The sequence below is a fragment of the Myxine glutinosa genome, chromosome 12 (genome assembly GCF_964187855.1).
Source record: "Myxine glutinosa chromosome 12, kmMyxGlut1.1, whole genome shotgun sequence".
NCBI classification, from domain to species: Eukaryota; Metazoa; Chordata; class Myxini; order Myxiniformes; family Myxinidae; genus Myxine; species Myxine glutinosa.
The window spans coordinates 93,758,835-93,774,940 of NC_136272.1; the positions used below are offsets into that span (position 1 = coordinate 93,758,835).

At 40.4% G+C, this 16,106-nt stretch overlaps 1 protein-coding gene across 1 annotated transcript in view; it reads left to right on the top strand.

Annotated features, from left to right (window-relative positions):
- The window catches only part of LOC137437207 (cysteine-rich motor neuron 1 protein-like), a 74,380-nt gene that overhangs the window by 55,400 nt on the left and 2,874 nt on the right, over window positions 1-16,106 (top strand). The window contains exons 7-12 of the mRNA XM_078766091.1: window positions 1,440-1,561; window positions 3,824-4,015; window positions 5,355-5,573; window positions 9,302-9,520; window positions 9,725-9,820; window positions 12,433-12,578. Coding sequence (XP_078622217.1) covers window positions 1,440-1,561; window positions 3,824-4,015; window positions 5,355-5,573; window positions 9,302-9,520; window positions 9,725-9,820; window positions 12,433-12,578 — 994 coding nt within the window. The remainder of the gene's footprint in view (window positions 1-1,439; window positions 1,562-3,823; window positions 4,016-5,354; window positions 5,574-9,301; window positions 9,521-9,724; window positions 9,821-12,432; window positions 12,579-16,106) is intronic.

The window sequence follows — 16,106 nt, forward strand, 5'->3', positions numbered from 1 at the left end:
TCCTGCATACAAGTCTAGATAAACTGTAAAAATAAAATAAAAACCTCTACACAAAGAGACTAGAAGATGTGGGCAGTTTTTATACTCTACTATCGTTCCTATGTATGTTCCAATGAATAATTGTACTTTGTTAACATATATTTGAATGACAGGTGTGAATGCGGTCAGGTGGTGGACACGTTCATAAATGCCTTATATTATGTTAAAAGGTAGAATGAATGAATGAATGATCGTTTTAAGGCCATTTTTCCCCGCTAGGGCGAGGGTTAGCCTTGCGGGCCCCATGACAATCATGGTTCCCTGTTTGAGGCAATGTTTTTATAGCCGGATGCCCTTCCTGACACCAACCCTTGGTCGCCTCTTACGATGCGCAGGGATACGGTGTACCTTTTTTTTTTTTTTTTTTTTTGTATACTGAATCGAGGCTCGTGAAAGAGCTAACATTTACTTCACAAACAAATCAACCAGACAAACAAAATACCCAAAAAGAGGGAGCGGAAGACAAGATGGGGAGAGAAGGGGAAGCACACAAACACAACATCCGAGAGCAGGGAGATGTGTGGAAGGGAGAGGGCCCGGGGGGAGGAGGCATGGGAAGGGGGGGGGGGGGAGGGAGAAGTATAAAACACAAGGACACCAAGGACTTCCTGGACAGAAGTTGGTATTTCAAAAAAGTGGAATTGGGGTGAAATTAGCGGGGGTAGAAAAGATCAAGGTTTCGGATGGGGGAAGATAAGAGATGGTGGTGAACAGCTGTTTTAAAGACTTGGAGGGTGGAGTGGGATTGAAGAGAGTGAGGGAGTTTGTTCCAGAGGTGGGAGAAAAGAGGAATGAAGGAGTGAAGGTGAGCAGAAAGTCTTGATTTTGGCAGTTTAACCATAAGAGGGTTGCAGGCAGATCTTGTGCGACCTGTAGGAATATTTACGGGACAGAGCCCAGAGAGAGCTGGGGGGGCAAGGCCAGAGAGGAGTCGGTAGAAGACGGAAAGACCACCAACCTGCCTGCGGTGAGTGAGTGAGATGCCCTTGGAGTTAGCTTCATTTATTCTGAGAGTGAGAGGTGAAAGTGAGAGGCCCTTGGAGTTATTTACCTATTCTAAATCGGGGTACCCTGATGGTGTAATATCTTAAAAGGTAGAATGCAACAAAAACAACCGACTAGTCTGGGGCCTAAATGTATACTGGGCAGTCTACAATATGAGCCTCTATATCTATTTATTTTTGTCTACAAAATGTAGATGTGATTTTTCTTTTTGTTTTAAACAATCAATGTAGTTTTACTTTACAGGTGATGTAAAAGTGTGGAGGTTTACATTATCGCTGTGTTTTATTAGCATTCACTGAGGGCCAAGATCACCAAGGTCTGAGCAGTAAATATATCATCCGATCTCAGACATGTTCTTTCGCCCTTTCTTTTCCTGTGACCTGTTCTAATCACAGGAGAAACAGACATGGATGTGATAAATGCCGCTGCCTCAAATGTCCGGCCATGACCTGCTCGAAGCACTGCCCCTCAGGCTACATAACCAGCACCAAAGGCTGCCCCCTTTGCAAATGCAGATGTGAGTTATGAGACTGAGCAGCACCAGCATGTCGTTGGGATTAATCATTTTTGTGGGATTTAAGCCAAATGAATGTTATTTCCAGAAGTGGTGGCCATCGATATATTACATTCACAAAAACGAGAGGAATTTTGAACCTCCTGCCCGATCACCTCACAGGGAAAGTATAAGCATCTGGACAATGAAGTATTCTGCTTGTCACGGAATAAATAAATAAACAAATGAGATACTAATTAATAATCGGCACCAATGGTGTATGTACCATTGACTTCTACAAGGAAAAGTACATGGAAAAGTACTCACTGGTGATGTTACTGCAATGCTGGTAGTTACCTTGTGTGCGAAGTGAAAAGTGAGGTTCAGCAGTTGGTTCACTTTATCTGTTTGTCTGTCTGTCCACAAATGTCAGTTTATTATCGAGGAACAACTTGATTTCAATTAAATGTTATATTCTGAACACGAATCGGAACATGAATCGGAACAACAGCCTGTAGCTCTGAATTCATCCCGGTCACGCATGCGCAGAGAGGAGTGAGATAATCTTTTTACTCTGTCTGCGAGTGGGGCAATCAAACAAAATTTATAGTCATTCCAAACATGAAACTTACTGTTTTTAAGGATGTCATAAAGGACACAAACATGAGGCTCAAAGAACGAGTGGAATGTGTTAAATAAGGTGGTGTAAAAGACGCTGTATCAACGGGCAGTAATTTCCCAGGAAAAAATTTCTACAGCTTTTAAAATCTTTATTTTATTTCAATTGAATTATATTATTGAACACTGTAGAACACAAATCATCTCTTGGTACTTTCAAAACCCTTCCGCTTTGCAGTAATTGGATAAAATATTACGGTATTTCACATCATCTTGATCAATCAAATTTGCTGCTCACAGACCCCGCCCATGTCCTTTTTTCTCAAGACTACACGGGATAAGGTGTTCCATGAACTCTCTCGTTCTTTCTACACAGAGTCTTAAAGAAAAGCCAGCAGAAGAATCCCAGGACAGAAAAGTTTCCATAGATTATATTAGATAAGACCATTGTGTAAATAAATGTGATCTTTATAGTATGAAAAAGTCTACACCGCAGCATTCAATGTATTATGGAGAGTGTTGCCACCTTCCTAACCATGCTTACGATTGTTTACAGAAAAAAAACAAGAGTAATGAGAGGAATTGATTGTTTAACCTAGAATTTGTCATTGTTTATAATTTACTTTTATTCCTGTCGTCTTTCTAATTCGATGAATGGATGGATTGTTGACGTATGAGCATGACATCTGTTCATTTGGTTTGCACTTTTTCTAAACTACATTCTATACTTGGAATGCAAAAAAGCCATTTAACTCTGAAGATATCATGAAACAAAGAGGAAGAAGAAGGAGGAGGAGGAGGGAAAATTACCTTATGAATCATATTTGCAACTAGTATAAAAGTCCGTCAAAAATTATAGGTTGGAACAGTTTATTCGATGGTGCAGCCTTGTGAGCGTGCCAAAGTCTGAAGCCTCGGCCTAGCGTCAGGTGTGCTTTTATCTTCTTTATATATTAGACATCATACGGATGTAAATGAACACTCGTTTTAATCTGTGCATGTTGCCCATCACGTGCAGCGAATTTCACATCCCTGCACTTTGTATTCATTGTTATTTTTTAAAAACGCTTCTTTTCACCGTCCTTGAGGCGCAGTTTGCAAGTCACCGTCTACAATTCTAATAGAAGAGACATAATTACTTATGGGAAATGTTTTTCGAATTTGTTTTATCCTCAAAAGTAGACCGTAGTGAACAAACATTTGTGTTAAAAGATTGACCTTTAAAACCTACCCTTAAGAAGGGGGACAGACATCTGTACAAACACACAAACTGACATTGTGTTTTATATGGTAGATTATTTACATTTCCGCTACCTTGCTGAACCCAGCTCTATTGGAGGTGTCAGTGAATATGCAACAGCCCTCTCCCTACTCAAGGCCCCTCTACATGTATGTAATATATCGATGGCCCCTTATGTGCAATTACAACTTTGTAAGTAATGCTCGAGTGTTTCGGAAATCAATGTATACAACACTAAGTATTATTTTCTTGGGAGAGCTTCTCATCTACCATGAAAAGCATTTATAGAGTACACGGCAGGGATGTGCCGCATCCATCTGTTCATCCCTGACTGTGAAGCTCAGCCTGTGGATATCATTCCAATGGCTACCTTACAATACTGTTTTTGACCTCTTGTCTTCCACCCTTGCCTTAACACAACATGTCAGCTACCAAGGCACCGAGTCGGACATGCAGGGGACGACGTGGACGTTTAATTGCCAATAGAGAAACCTGGCATGATGGCTGCCGGGCATGCCGATGCATTGCGGGCAAAGAAATGTGTGGCCTCATCTCATGCCCTCCACTAACTTGTACCGAGCCTCATCTGCGACCTGGCCACTGCTGTCCATCTTGTCCAGGTATATCACTAACGGAGTTTGGTATTTGCTTCTTTCATATTTCTTGAAATAATGAGTGCAAGTGTTATTAAAGTCATTCTCGATTCCCTCTTTCCATGCACTGGTATCCTATCCCCTTGCATCCTTGTATCCCTCTCTCCAGGCAGTATTCTGGATTGGATCCATTCTGGTTTAAATCTATGACTTTTTCATATCCATTGGCACTACTTTGCTGACAACTACACGCATAGTTTTTCGTTTTCTAGCGTTTCCACCCAAGTCTTTATCTAGCGACCTATAGAAAATCAGAGATTGATAAACCATCTTCAACATTGCCTTCACCCCAATAAATTACACATTCTTACTGTCGCTCAATGAAAATGAGCAACGAATTCCCTTAATGATCTTCTATGGCCAACGGCTTGCCAAGGTCCAGTTACTGGATCTCCTTGACCTCACCATCAGCCAATACCTGTGTTGGGGAAACTACATCCTAATTCTTTCCTTAAGGTTGATGCAATATCAGCATCCTCCATTGGGACAATTAGTCAGCACTCTGCTGATCCTCATGACGCACAAGGCGTAATGGAGAATGGATAACAGATTTGGGCTGGAGTCTCTGCATCCCATTCGCCACTTACTGACACAGTAGAGATCAAAGTCCTGAAGATCACTGACATCTACAAATAGATCTACATCCCAAGGCACAGGTATCATTTCCCTATAATACTGCACAATGGTTGTATCTATATTTTCTACTATCTCTTCTGCTCCCACAACTGTAACTCTCTCGGCCATTCAACAATCTCCATTTTCACTTTATCATACATGTATGTGAGGCAGTCCAAGAGGTATGTGCACTTACCTCTGAGCTTTCCAGCCTGGGTTCGAATCTTGACCAGCTGGAAAATGTCCTCCTGGTCTTTCACAGGCAGGGTGATTCGCCAATGTGTGTGCTGTTCCTCGGATGGACGTTATACTCCTCACAAAATACATGTAGGATCTTTAACATCCACCAAATAATGCTGGCAGGTGGAACACCCTTTGAACATCCATCTGAGGGACATCACACTAAGTGACTATCACATTGTCTTGTGGCCATATTGGATTAAAAATAAAAACGTACAATAAATTTCTCCCGAACCGCTTAACGAATCAATGCAAAACTTTCTATATGTATATATATAAATCGACTAATCGTAGAGAATATAGTTTAAAAATTTTTTCATATTCATCTTCATAATGCAAATTAACCTTAATGTGCACAAAAGCAGTTGTTAAATATCCTAATACATTATCCTAATACATTCTGCTTTGTTACCAATATGAAGTTGCTTAGATTATCACATTTTTCACTCAGGCGAACAAGTCAGAAGACCTTCCATGCCAGCATTGGACCCAACCGTGTGCCTGGGACCATGGGGAGAGAGACACAGCGCCGGAGATGCATGGCAGTTGGAGCCTTGTACTCGCTGCGTATGTTATGGTGGACACACACTGTGCGAGGCCGAGAGATGCCCACCGCTTCCATGCCCAGAACCCATCCAATCACCTTCTACCTGCTGCCCGCTTTGTCCTGGTTGGTTTTTTCTTTCGATCAGACAGTGATCACAAACTGTAAAAAGTGTGTAAGATTTTTCCGTGGTCAAACAATAAATCTCACGGAATTTTCCATTGTTTTTTTGTTTAATTTTTTGATTCTGCTGTGCAACGTTACCCATTCGATCAAGTAATGGGTGTACAGAGAATGTGTATGTGGTTATATGTATTTTATTTATTTACAGTATTCTATTATTTTCAAGAGCCTGGTGTTGGCTTAATGGTTAAGTTGGCTGGCTTAGGATCCTGAGTTTCAAGCCCTGTGATCCCGTTGAATTAACACCACCTGTGTTGACTCAGCTCGTCATCCTTCCGAGGTCGGCAAAATGAGTACCAAGTTACTAGATACTGAGCCATTTGAGTATCCTGCGTCTGAGTAGCGACCTTTCAAGGATTGTGCCCAATACCCTTCACACTGCTTCGGCAACCCCATGCATCTAGTGATACAAAAATGAGTGGCCATCATCATTATTTTCAAGTGTGTGTATATATATATATATATATATATATATATATACTGTATATATATATATATATACTTATATATATACATATAGTATAGTATAGATATATATACTATATGTATATATATATACAGGTATATATATATACATATAGTATAGATATATATACTATATGTATATATATATACAGGTATATATACATATATATATATATATATATATACATATATATATACATATATATATATATATATACATATATATATATATACATATATATATATACTGTATATATATATATATACAGTATATATATATATATATATATATATATATATATATATATATATATATATATATATATATACTGTATATATATATATATATATATATATATATATATATATATATATATATATATATATATATATATATATATATATATATATATATTGCATTCAGAAAGTATTCAGACCCCTTCACTTTTTTCACATTTTGTTATGTTGCAGCCTTATGCTGAAATCGTTTAAATTCATTTTTTCCCTCATCAATCTACACTCAATACCCCATAATGACAAAGAGAAAACAGGATTTTAGAAAGTTTTGCAAATTTATTAAAAATAAAAAACTGAAATATCACATTGACATAAGTATCTGAATACTTAGGTCAATGTGATATTTCAGTTTTTTCTTATTAATAAATTTGCAAAACTTTCTAAAATCCTGTTTTCTCTTTGTCATTATGGGGTATTACATGTAGAGTATTCATACCCTTTGCTATGACACTTGAAATTTAGCTCAGGTGCCTCCCATTTCTCTTGATCATCTTTGAGATGTTTCTACACCTTGATTGGAGTCCACCTGTGGTAAATTCAAATGATTGGACATGATTTGGAAAGGCACACACCTGTCTATATAAGGTCTCACAGCTGACAAAGCATATCGGAGCAAAAACCAAGCCATGAGGTCGAAGGAGCCAAACAATTCAATCTTGGTTTCATCAGACCACAGAATCTTGTTTCTCACAGTCTAAGAGTCCTTTAGGTGCTTTTTTGCAAACTCCAAACGGGCTTTCATGTGTCTTTCACTGAGGAGAGGCTTCCGTCTGGCCACTCTGCCATAAAGCCCAGATCGGTGGAGTGTTGCAGTGATGGTTGTCCTTCTGGAAGTTTCTCCCATCTCCACACAAGATCTCCGGAGCTCAGCCAGAGTGACCATCGGGTTCTTGATCACCTCTCTTACCAAGACCCTTCTCCCCCGATTGCTCAGTTTGGCCAGACGGCCAGCTCTAGGAAGAGTCCGAGTTGTTCCAAACTTCTTCCATTTAAGAATTATGGAGGCCACTGTGCTCTTCGAACCTTCAATGCAGCAGAGATTTTTTTGTAGGCTTCCCCAGATCTGTGCCTCGACACTCCTGTCTGAGCTCTGCAGGCAGTTCCTTCGACCTCATGGCTTGGTTTTTGCTCTGATGTGCATTGTCAGCTGTGAGACCTTATATAGGCAGGTGTGTGCCTTTCCAAATCATGTCCAATCAATTGAATATATATATATTCAATCCTATATATTCCTATATATATATATATTCAAAAGTTCTGCCATCATGCTGAATTTACCACAGGTGGACTCCAATCAAGGTGTAGAAACATCTCAAAGATGATCAAGAGAAATGGGAGGCACCTGAGCTAAATTTCAAGTGTCATAGCAAAGGGTCTGAATACTTATGTCAATGTGATATTTCAGTTTTTTCTTATTAATAAATTTGCAAATGTTTCTAAAATCCTGTTTTCTCTTTGTCATTATGGGGTATTGCGTGTAGATTGATGAGGGAAAAAAATGAATTTAAACGATTTCAGCATAAGGCTGCAACATAACAAAATGTGAAAAAAGTGAAGGGGTCTGAATACTTTCTGAATGGTGTGTGTGTGTGTGTGTGTGTGTGTGTGTGTGTGTGTGTGTGTGTGTGTGTGTGTGTGTGTGTGTGTGTGTGTGTGTGTGTGTGTGTTGTTGTTGGGGGAGGTTATAGGTCTTTCGAAATGTGAACCACTTGTCTGGCCAGCTCCTGGTCATACAAAAGGCATTTTATGTGCAGTGTTGCATATGCTATTGTTTTTTTTAATCCTCCATATTGGAACCAGCACACTTTCTACTCATAATAAACAAGAATGACAGCTTTAAAATCGACTCCCTGGGGAATTTCTCCAACTACTTCACATAATATGGTTTTCCACCCAATTGGTTGAGTTAAAATGGCCTCCATCCAACGATAGTGATTTTAAATGGTGTCCAGTCAATGTCAAGCACCATTAGAAACTAGATGGTGTTCATAGAATACTTACCCTGCGCAGTCAACCTGTTGCAAGCCAACTCTTCTGTTTTTAAAGGGTTTTTTTCTTTGATCCAATATGGCTTCCAGACCGCGTGAGCGATTAAATCATAAATTTATATTCTCTAATATAATTGTTCCGCAGATCACGCTCAATAAATTTCAAACTGATCAGACAAAGTGTTGCCCCTGTCGATTTATGACATCATCATAAAGGCACCAATGACATCATCTTCAACAACACTTATTCCCCACGTGGAGTTCTTTAGAACGAGCCACGTTTCAAATTTTTTCCATGGAGCGGTTTCGGAGATATAGAGGTGCAACGTTTTTCGATTTTTCCATGATGGTGTCTGTACAATGTGACCTATGACATCATAGTTACCATAAAAAAAGTTATACAGGAGGAGGCGCTCCAATGATACAAATTTCGTGTCCATCGGATTAACAGTTGCAGAGAAAAAAAATTCATGCTGATCAGATCAAGCGTTGTAGTTGTCGAATTATGATGTCATAATGAAGGCACAGATGACATCATCAACAACAATATCCTATTTCCCTTGGGGAGTACTTCACAATGAGCCTCGTTTCAATTTTTTCCATTGAGCTGTTTCGGAGATATAGAGGTGTAACTTTTTTCCAAGATTGTGTCCATATCACGTGACCGATGACGTCATAATTATGAATAAAAAAGTGACTGCAATCTAACCTCTTTAATCGCAGATTTATGATCTGCACCAGGCCTCGATTTTGAGGTCCCAATGATAATCCCCATCAAGGACTGAATAGTTAATTTCTCTCAAACAAAGATCAAGTGTCAAACAAACCTGTTGTACAAGGAATGTGTTTCAGAATATTTTATTTGAGGAATAAAAGCTGATAATAATCAAGGTGACCTTTCTTCCCCAAACACCTCAATAGCAGTCAACAACACGGACCAAACTGCCTCCCAGCCATCTCCACCACCATGCCAGACATCAGAAGGTCTGTCCCTGCCGGCCGGTGCAGCTTGGCGCCAAAACGCCTGCACCAGCTGTTCCTGCCATGCCGGGGAGCTCCGCTGTTACACCGCCCGCTGTCCACCAACCTCTTGCTCCCACCCTCTCCTCCGCAAGGATCAATGCTGCCCCTACTGCCCACGTGAGATCCTTTCTTTGCCTTTCTCGCAAGTTCCGTAAGAACATTCTTCCAATTCTCCAGATCCAAGTCTAAAGTTGTTTCATTTAACCACACATGATGCATTGAACCAATCCTTGCCTTCAGAGGCAAGACGAAGCACAACGGTTTCCAGGTGTGTTCAAAGAGCACATGTTTCAATGTCTGGTTTACTTGCCCACCATGCAGGTTTTGACACGAGAAGACTGCAGGCGGATTCCCACCAGGCCTTCAGTGTCATCGAGGCAATGATGGGACACAATACAAGCCATGAGGGGCACAAAGGTACGGGTAATACACGGTGTATATGTGGCCTCTCCGCTATGTGCTATTAATCGAATTAGCAAGGCCAATGTTTTGTCGAAGTTCTTTACAAGGCCTTAAACACGTGACCACCTCTTTATTGAAAGAAAATCTCTAGATTGAGGCAAGAAAACAAACAGGCCGCCTCGGTACGAGCTGCGAGTTCAAGCAGATCGAGATGACGTCATTTTCAGCACAAGAAGCACTTGATATTATAAATACTAATGATAGCACTTTAAAAAAAAAAATCAGACGATTTCTCTTTCACAAGCTCTGCTTGATTTGGAAGGTGAACGAACCTTCCCCCTTCCATGAGCTGAGGTTTTGCACCCAAAGAATACCATCGATTGTTCTACAAAGCCAGCAATTGATATAATCTGTCTTCCGCCAAACGAGAATACAATACCAGGCGCATGTCAAAGCTGAACTCTGACCTTTCCAACCTCCTCCAGGACTTGCTGAAGACTATTTTTGGTGTATGCTGTGCCACTATCTCCTCACTCTCGAGAGCAGTCTGTACTGCATGACAAGACAGAATGTTCAAACTCGATGTTTACTCCTCAAGCAAGAGTCCCCCATTCCATCCCATTCCTTCCTTGTGCTCCCTTGCTCACTCCCACTTGGGCACCATGAATTTTCCAACTTAGATCAAGAAGTTTCTAGTTGACCTTGACATCTCCTCCGCTTTAGGGCCTGATGGCATCAACACCGTGTTCTCAAAACATGCTCTGCTAAACTGACATCTCCGCTCCCTCCCTCTGTATTTTCAGTAGATCCTTCACTTTGATACTGCCATCTGCTTGTAAAGGGGCGAACATTATCTCCATGTATGAGTGCAATGAGGACCCACCGGATTGGAGACCGATCAGCCTGTTTTCCATAATAAGCAATAGAATAGAGTTCAGAATCACTGCTGACATTGTCATTACTTTTCTCCAATGATGTAAGGTAAATATCACTCACCAGTTTGGTTTCCATCCCAGCCATCAAACTTTGGACAGACATGCTGCTTCTTCTCATAGAAGAGTGGATGGAGGCCTTGAACCAGAAAGTCAAGGCTGTGTCTCTTGACATACCCTGTGCCTTCGACACAGCCTGGCACCTGGTTGTCCCCATGCTTTTTGAAAAGAACTAGGGGAGGAGGGGGGAGCATTATCTTTACCTTTTTGCAGATGATTCCAGATTATGTCGAAGAGTTCCTAATCCTACTAACAGAGTGGCATACATCCTTCAACACAGATGTCCAAAAGATCAAAAACTAATCCAACACCTGGAACGTGACTTTTAATCCAGGTGAGACTCAGAGTTTCTTTCCACAAGGATCATCAAACAAACCCATCTCTCCACTTGTGTGAACAACCTTTATAAGATGTTCAGTTCCTTCAACTCTTGTGCCTCACCATCAGTCACGATCTCTCCTGGGCTGACCACGTCTCCCAGCTGGCTCACAATGGCAGGTGGATATGGGCATTCTGAACCAGGCTAAGTCTTCTTGGTTCTGCAGAACTTCTCCTGACCTATAAAGTTTGTTCAAATCACAATGCTGTATTGCTTTCCTTTGCGGACTGATGCACCTGCATGCCACCTCTTGCTCCTCATCCAGGTAAAGCCGTTAAGGCCATGACAGACAAAATAATCAGCAGCACCAATCAAGAGACCGCAGTCTTGCAGGGCGTATTTCTTTCTCAACGAAGATTAATTGGTGATATTTCAATCTTCCACCACCTCTTATTCAATCCTCCACATTTCCCATTTCCATTCCATCACATCTTGCCATAACCTACATTCTCATGTTTCTATGTCCGTTGACTGTCTTCTTATTCTTCCCATGTCAATCAAAGCGTCATTCTATGTGGTTTCCCTTCTCTATAAGCCTAGACTTTCAAATTAAAGGAAAAATAAAAAATTCACTACTGTATTTGATGAATGAATGAATGAATGAATAGTGAAATTAATATAATACTAGGGCATGCCCGTACTATATATAAGCTAGGACGTGCCCGTACGTGGGTGCCCGTTCCTTGCCAAAAAAAAAAAAAAAAAAAAATTTGTGTAGGGGTGTGTGTGTGTAAACATCCTAGGGCGTGCCCGTACGTGGGTGCAAAAAATCATGCGTGCAAACAACAACAACAAAAAAAAACTTTGAAACCACGTGGCAGTAACGACCACAGAACCCCCCCCCCCTCTATTTACATGAATGGTTTGGTCCATTCGCAACGACCACAGAACCCCCCCCCTCTATTTACATGCAATGGTTTGGTCCATTCGCAACGCCAAAGCGAACGGCGAACGGCTAAATCGCCATAGCTCGGTAAGTACTTGTCCGATTAATTTCAAACCTTGAAAAGGCACATCATCGGGTCCCCAGCAATATACCTGGCAAGTTTCAAGTATATCGGACCGGTAGTTGTCGAGAAATCGTTGTCGCATACATACACACACACATACACACAGAGATTACTGGAATTATAGATAGATAAAAGAAAAATACAAATAAAAATTTGGGGAAAATCTCTATTTGAAGAAGAGAGGCCTTCCCTACTGAATGTAGTGTTGAAACGGAGGCATAAAAACCTTGCGTGTGTTTCCACCAGGCACAGAGGCCTCTCCGCAGGGCTCTGTGGCCGAGGCTGCTGCATGGACGCTGACCTCACTTACCTTGGTGGCCGTTATCGTAGCCGCCTTGCTTTATGCACGGCGCAAGGACCCGAGATTGGCAGCACTTTGTAGGCCTGATAAGGTACCATATGCGCATAACTACAACACTTGATATTGTCTTGTTCTTGCTTAGGATGTATAGCGGAACACTTGACTTGGAAATGTAAGTGCACGGGTGATTCTAATGAAAGTTGAACTGGTACATACATTTAGTTCTTCCATGAGCCTCGACTTTGTATACAACAAAAACAACAGAATCAGGTAGAGTATTGTTTCCAGCTACCATCCTTATGGAAAGTTATTGAACAGGGTCTTGCATTTATGCAACAGACCTCCAAGACACGGGTGTTTACTTTCTATATTTGGGGATGCAACTCCAGATGGCGTTCAAGCAGGATCTTCATTATTGTTCATAATGTCATTATCCGATTGCAAGTACTCATCAGCTGTAACTACATTTCTGTGGCAAGACATCACTAAACCATGAATTACAGGAATGTTAACCCCCTTCTTTTATCAAAAACGAATGATTCCATGTATGCTGAAAGCACCAACGACATGATCAGCCGCTTTTGTACACCGCTCCTTTCCTATGCCATCTCCAGACGCTGCATGACGTCATCGCCGGGCACCAAAGGGGGCCCGGTGATGACGTGCACTGAAAGGGAGTACTCAGTTTTCACTCCGGTTTCTTTCTTTCTTGTTTGTTTGTCCGGGCGCTATCTCAGCCATCCTTTGAGCTAGGAAGCTGAAATTTGTGCACAATAATGAACAAGTACTTTGGGAAAAAGTGTTTTTTGTCTTTTCATGAATCGAATAATTGATTGCTTACTTAAGTATTATATCGATGAAGTACTTATTTATTTCCTTTCTCATCTGGGCAATATCTCATGCACCTTTTGAGCTAGGAGTGATGTTAAAGCCTTACCCCCCTCATATGCCTTACCCCCCTCATATGCACCTTACCCCCCTCATGGGGACCGCAAGGCTAACCCCCGCTCCAGCAGGGAAAATGGCCTTAAAATGCATGTTGTTGTTTTTGAGCTAGGAAGCTGATAATGACCAAGTGATTTGGCCATATAAGGTGTTTTTGATTTATTGATTAATCAACTACTTATTCAATTAATTACTCAGTTAATTTTTTTAAAGTTAGATTCAGACGAAACGGGTGGTGGTTTAGGTATGCTATTAACCAATTGATTAAGAAGTTAATTATTTTACGATTATTATTTATTTATTTTAATCACACAATCAATCAATCAATCAATCAATTATTGTATGGTGATGCCGCACACTGGAGGATGTTTTATTTATTTATTTGGCATGGGGGCGGTGTACTTTGAATATATCTCTACCTGTCTTATTTTTAATTAACCAGGCATTTTCACACGAGTCACTAGTAGAGGCATTTACGCCATTTTTACATGAAGGCCAAAATGTGGAGTCATCGTTGTGCCAATTCGAGAGATTATGTAAACACTTTTGTTAATAGTTGTGGAACTTTCACTTGAAGCATCCTCAAACTTTTGGTTTTGGCAAACCCATAATAACCATCCAACACCTGTGTTGGATAATGAGCGTTTACAAACTCACATCAAGTTAGTTAAGGCCCTATAAAATATCTCTTCTAGTGTATAAAGGTCCATAATATTTCTTACCCTTAATCAATGCATGTTATCAAGATGAAAAAAAAAAAAATTTTCTTAGACGATCAAAAAAATCCATGGATCGAATAATTCGAGGTTTCTTATATGCATAGTTCCAATTAGTTGAGGCTCATGGAAAAGCTCATTCTAATACATTGAAAGGATCAGGAAACAACAGGACAAAAGGCACCGTTGAGACAGGGAGGAAACAAACAGCAGAGTTGAAGGCAGACTTGGAGAAACAATTGGTGTGGGGAGGAATGAGAAGCAGAAGAGGATGCATGGGGTGGACAAGATATACACAAAGAATTAAGTTAAGCACCCCCCCCGTTTTTTTACAACCTCGCACATTACAAGTTTGTTGTCGTCAAAACAGTGTAATATACCCATGATATTGCTATATTTTCTGGAGAAGTGATATTATGGTCACATAAAAACATAATCATGCCGTTTTCAATATTTTATTCTGAATAATTTAAGGTGCAAATTTTTTGGGAATTTTAGGCATATTTTCACCTCAATTTAAGTATGGAGCTATAGGTCCATCACGGACAGTGTGGATGACGTTTATGTTTTCTAACGTACAGTCATTGTTCTGAGAAGACCTCTAGCGATCTTTGCGTCAATAACGTGTGTAGGACCCACGTGATCGGATCACTGACTCAACCAATCACTTTTTTTCACTTTGATCACTCAATTTCATCAATGGATAATTGCTAATGTCATACCAATCATTATTTGATCTCACATACCTTAGAATATATGCCAATGTATACATATACACAAAGAATATATATTAGGGGGTGCTTACCTTAATTCGTTGTGTAGGGGTGCTTAACTTAATTCTTTGTGTATAGATACAGAAGGAAACTCTCAGGAGCGAAAACTGGAAATGAAAAAGGAGGGATTTGTATGGGGTTAATGAGGGTAGAAAATATCAACGTTTTGGATTGAGGATGATCTGAGATGGTGGTGAACAGCTGTCTGAAGACCTGGAGGAAAGAATGAGATCGAAGAGAATGTGGAAGTTGGTTCCATGGGCGGGAGAAAAAAGTAACGGATGAGTGGAGGTGAGCATTGATTCTGGATTAAGATAGGGGGTTGATGGTGGACAATGTGAGCACAGCAGAAACATGAGAGGGGGGCTGGAGGGGACAGAGAACACAAAGAGCAAAGGGTGCAAGACCAGAAATGAGGTGGTAGAAGACAGAGACCACAGACCTGTCTGCAGTGGCGAAATGATAGGCCCATAGACAACATCATAGGAGATTCCAATAATGTTGAAGGCCTTGGTTTCCACAATGTCAAGCTGAGCAAGATGTGAGGCAGGGGAGCCAGGCCAGAGGGGAGAGCAGGACTCCATCAAGTTGCAGATGAAGGCCTTGTCGGTGGATAGGAGTTCAGGTGTGTCAAGGAAGGACTTTGTACGATGGAGGATGCCCAGTCGGCAGCTGGCTTCACCATTATTACAGCTGATATAACTTTTTTTTTTAAAATATTTTGATTCACTGCCTTTCATCAACCTCACAATCAGCTATATACAGTATTCCCATTATAATGATCAGATATGTTTCACTAAGTGGTAATTTTATTGAAAATTAGTTATAAATGGGAAGCCCCTCCCCACCCCCACTTTCAAAATAAAAACAGTCATAAATTAATTAATAAATAGTGGAAATGCATTTGAAAAATGGAACGAGGGATTTTTATTTTATTTTATACATAATAAATAAATAGTTCGAGCATTTGGCTTGGCAGTGGCAAAATAAAAGTCTTAATTAAACCACAAAAACGAGTTATTGGGAAAAATAACCCAATCAGGTTATTCATTTCATTCATCGTTGAACCATTTGCCCACGTCAAAGCAACAGTTGTGGAAGGTTAATCACCAGGAATCTTGTATATTGCAACAAATTCATGAATACAAATATTTTTCAATCACCCATTAACAACCTGGGATGCAA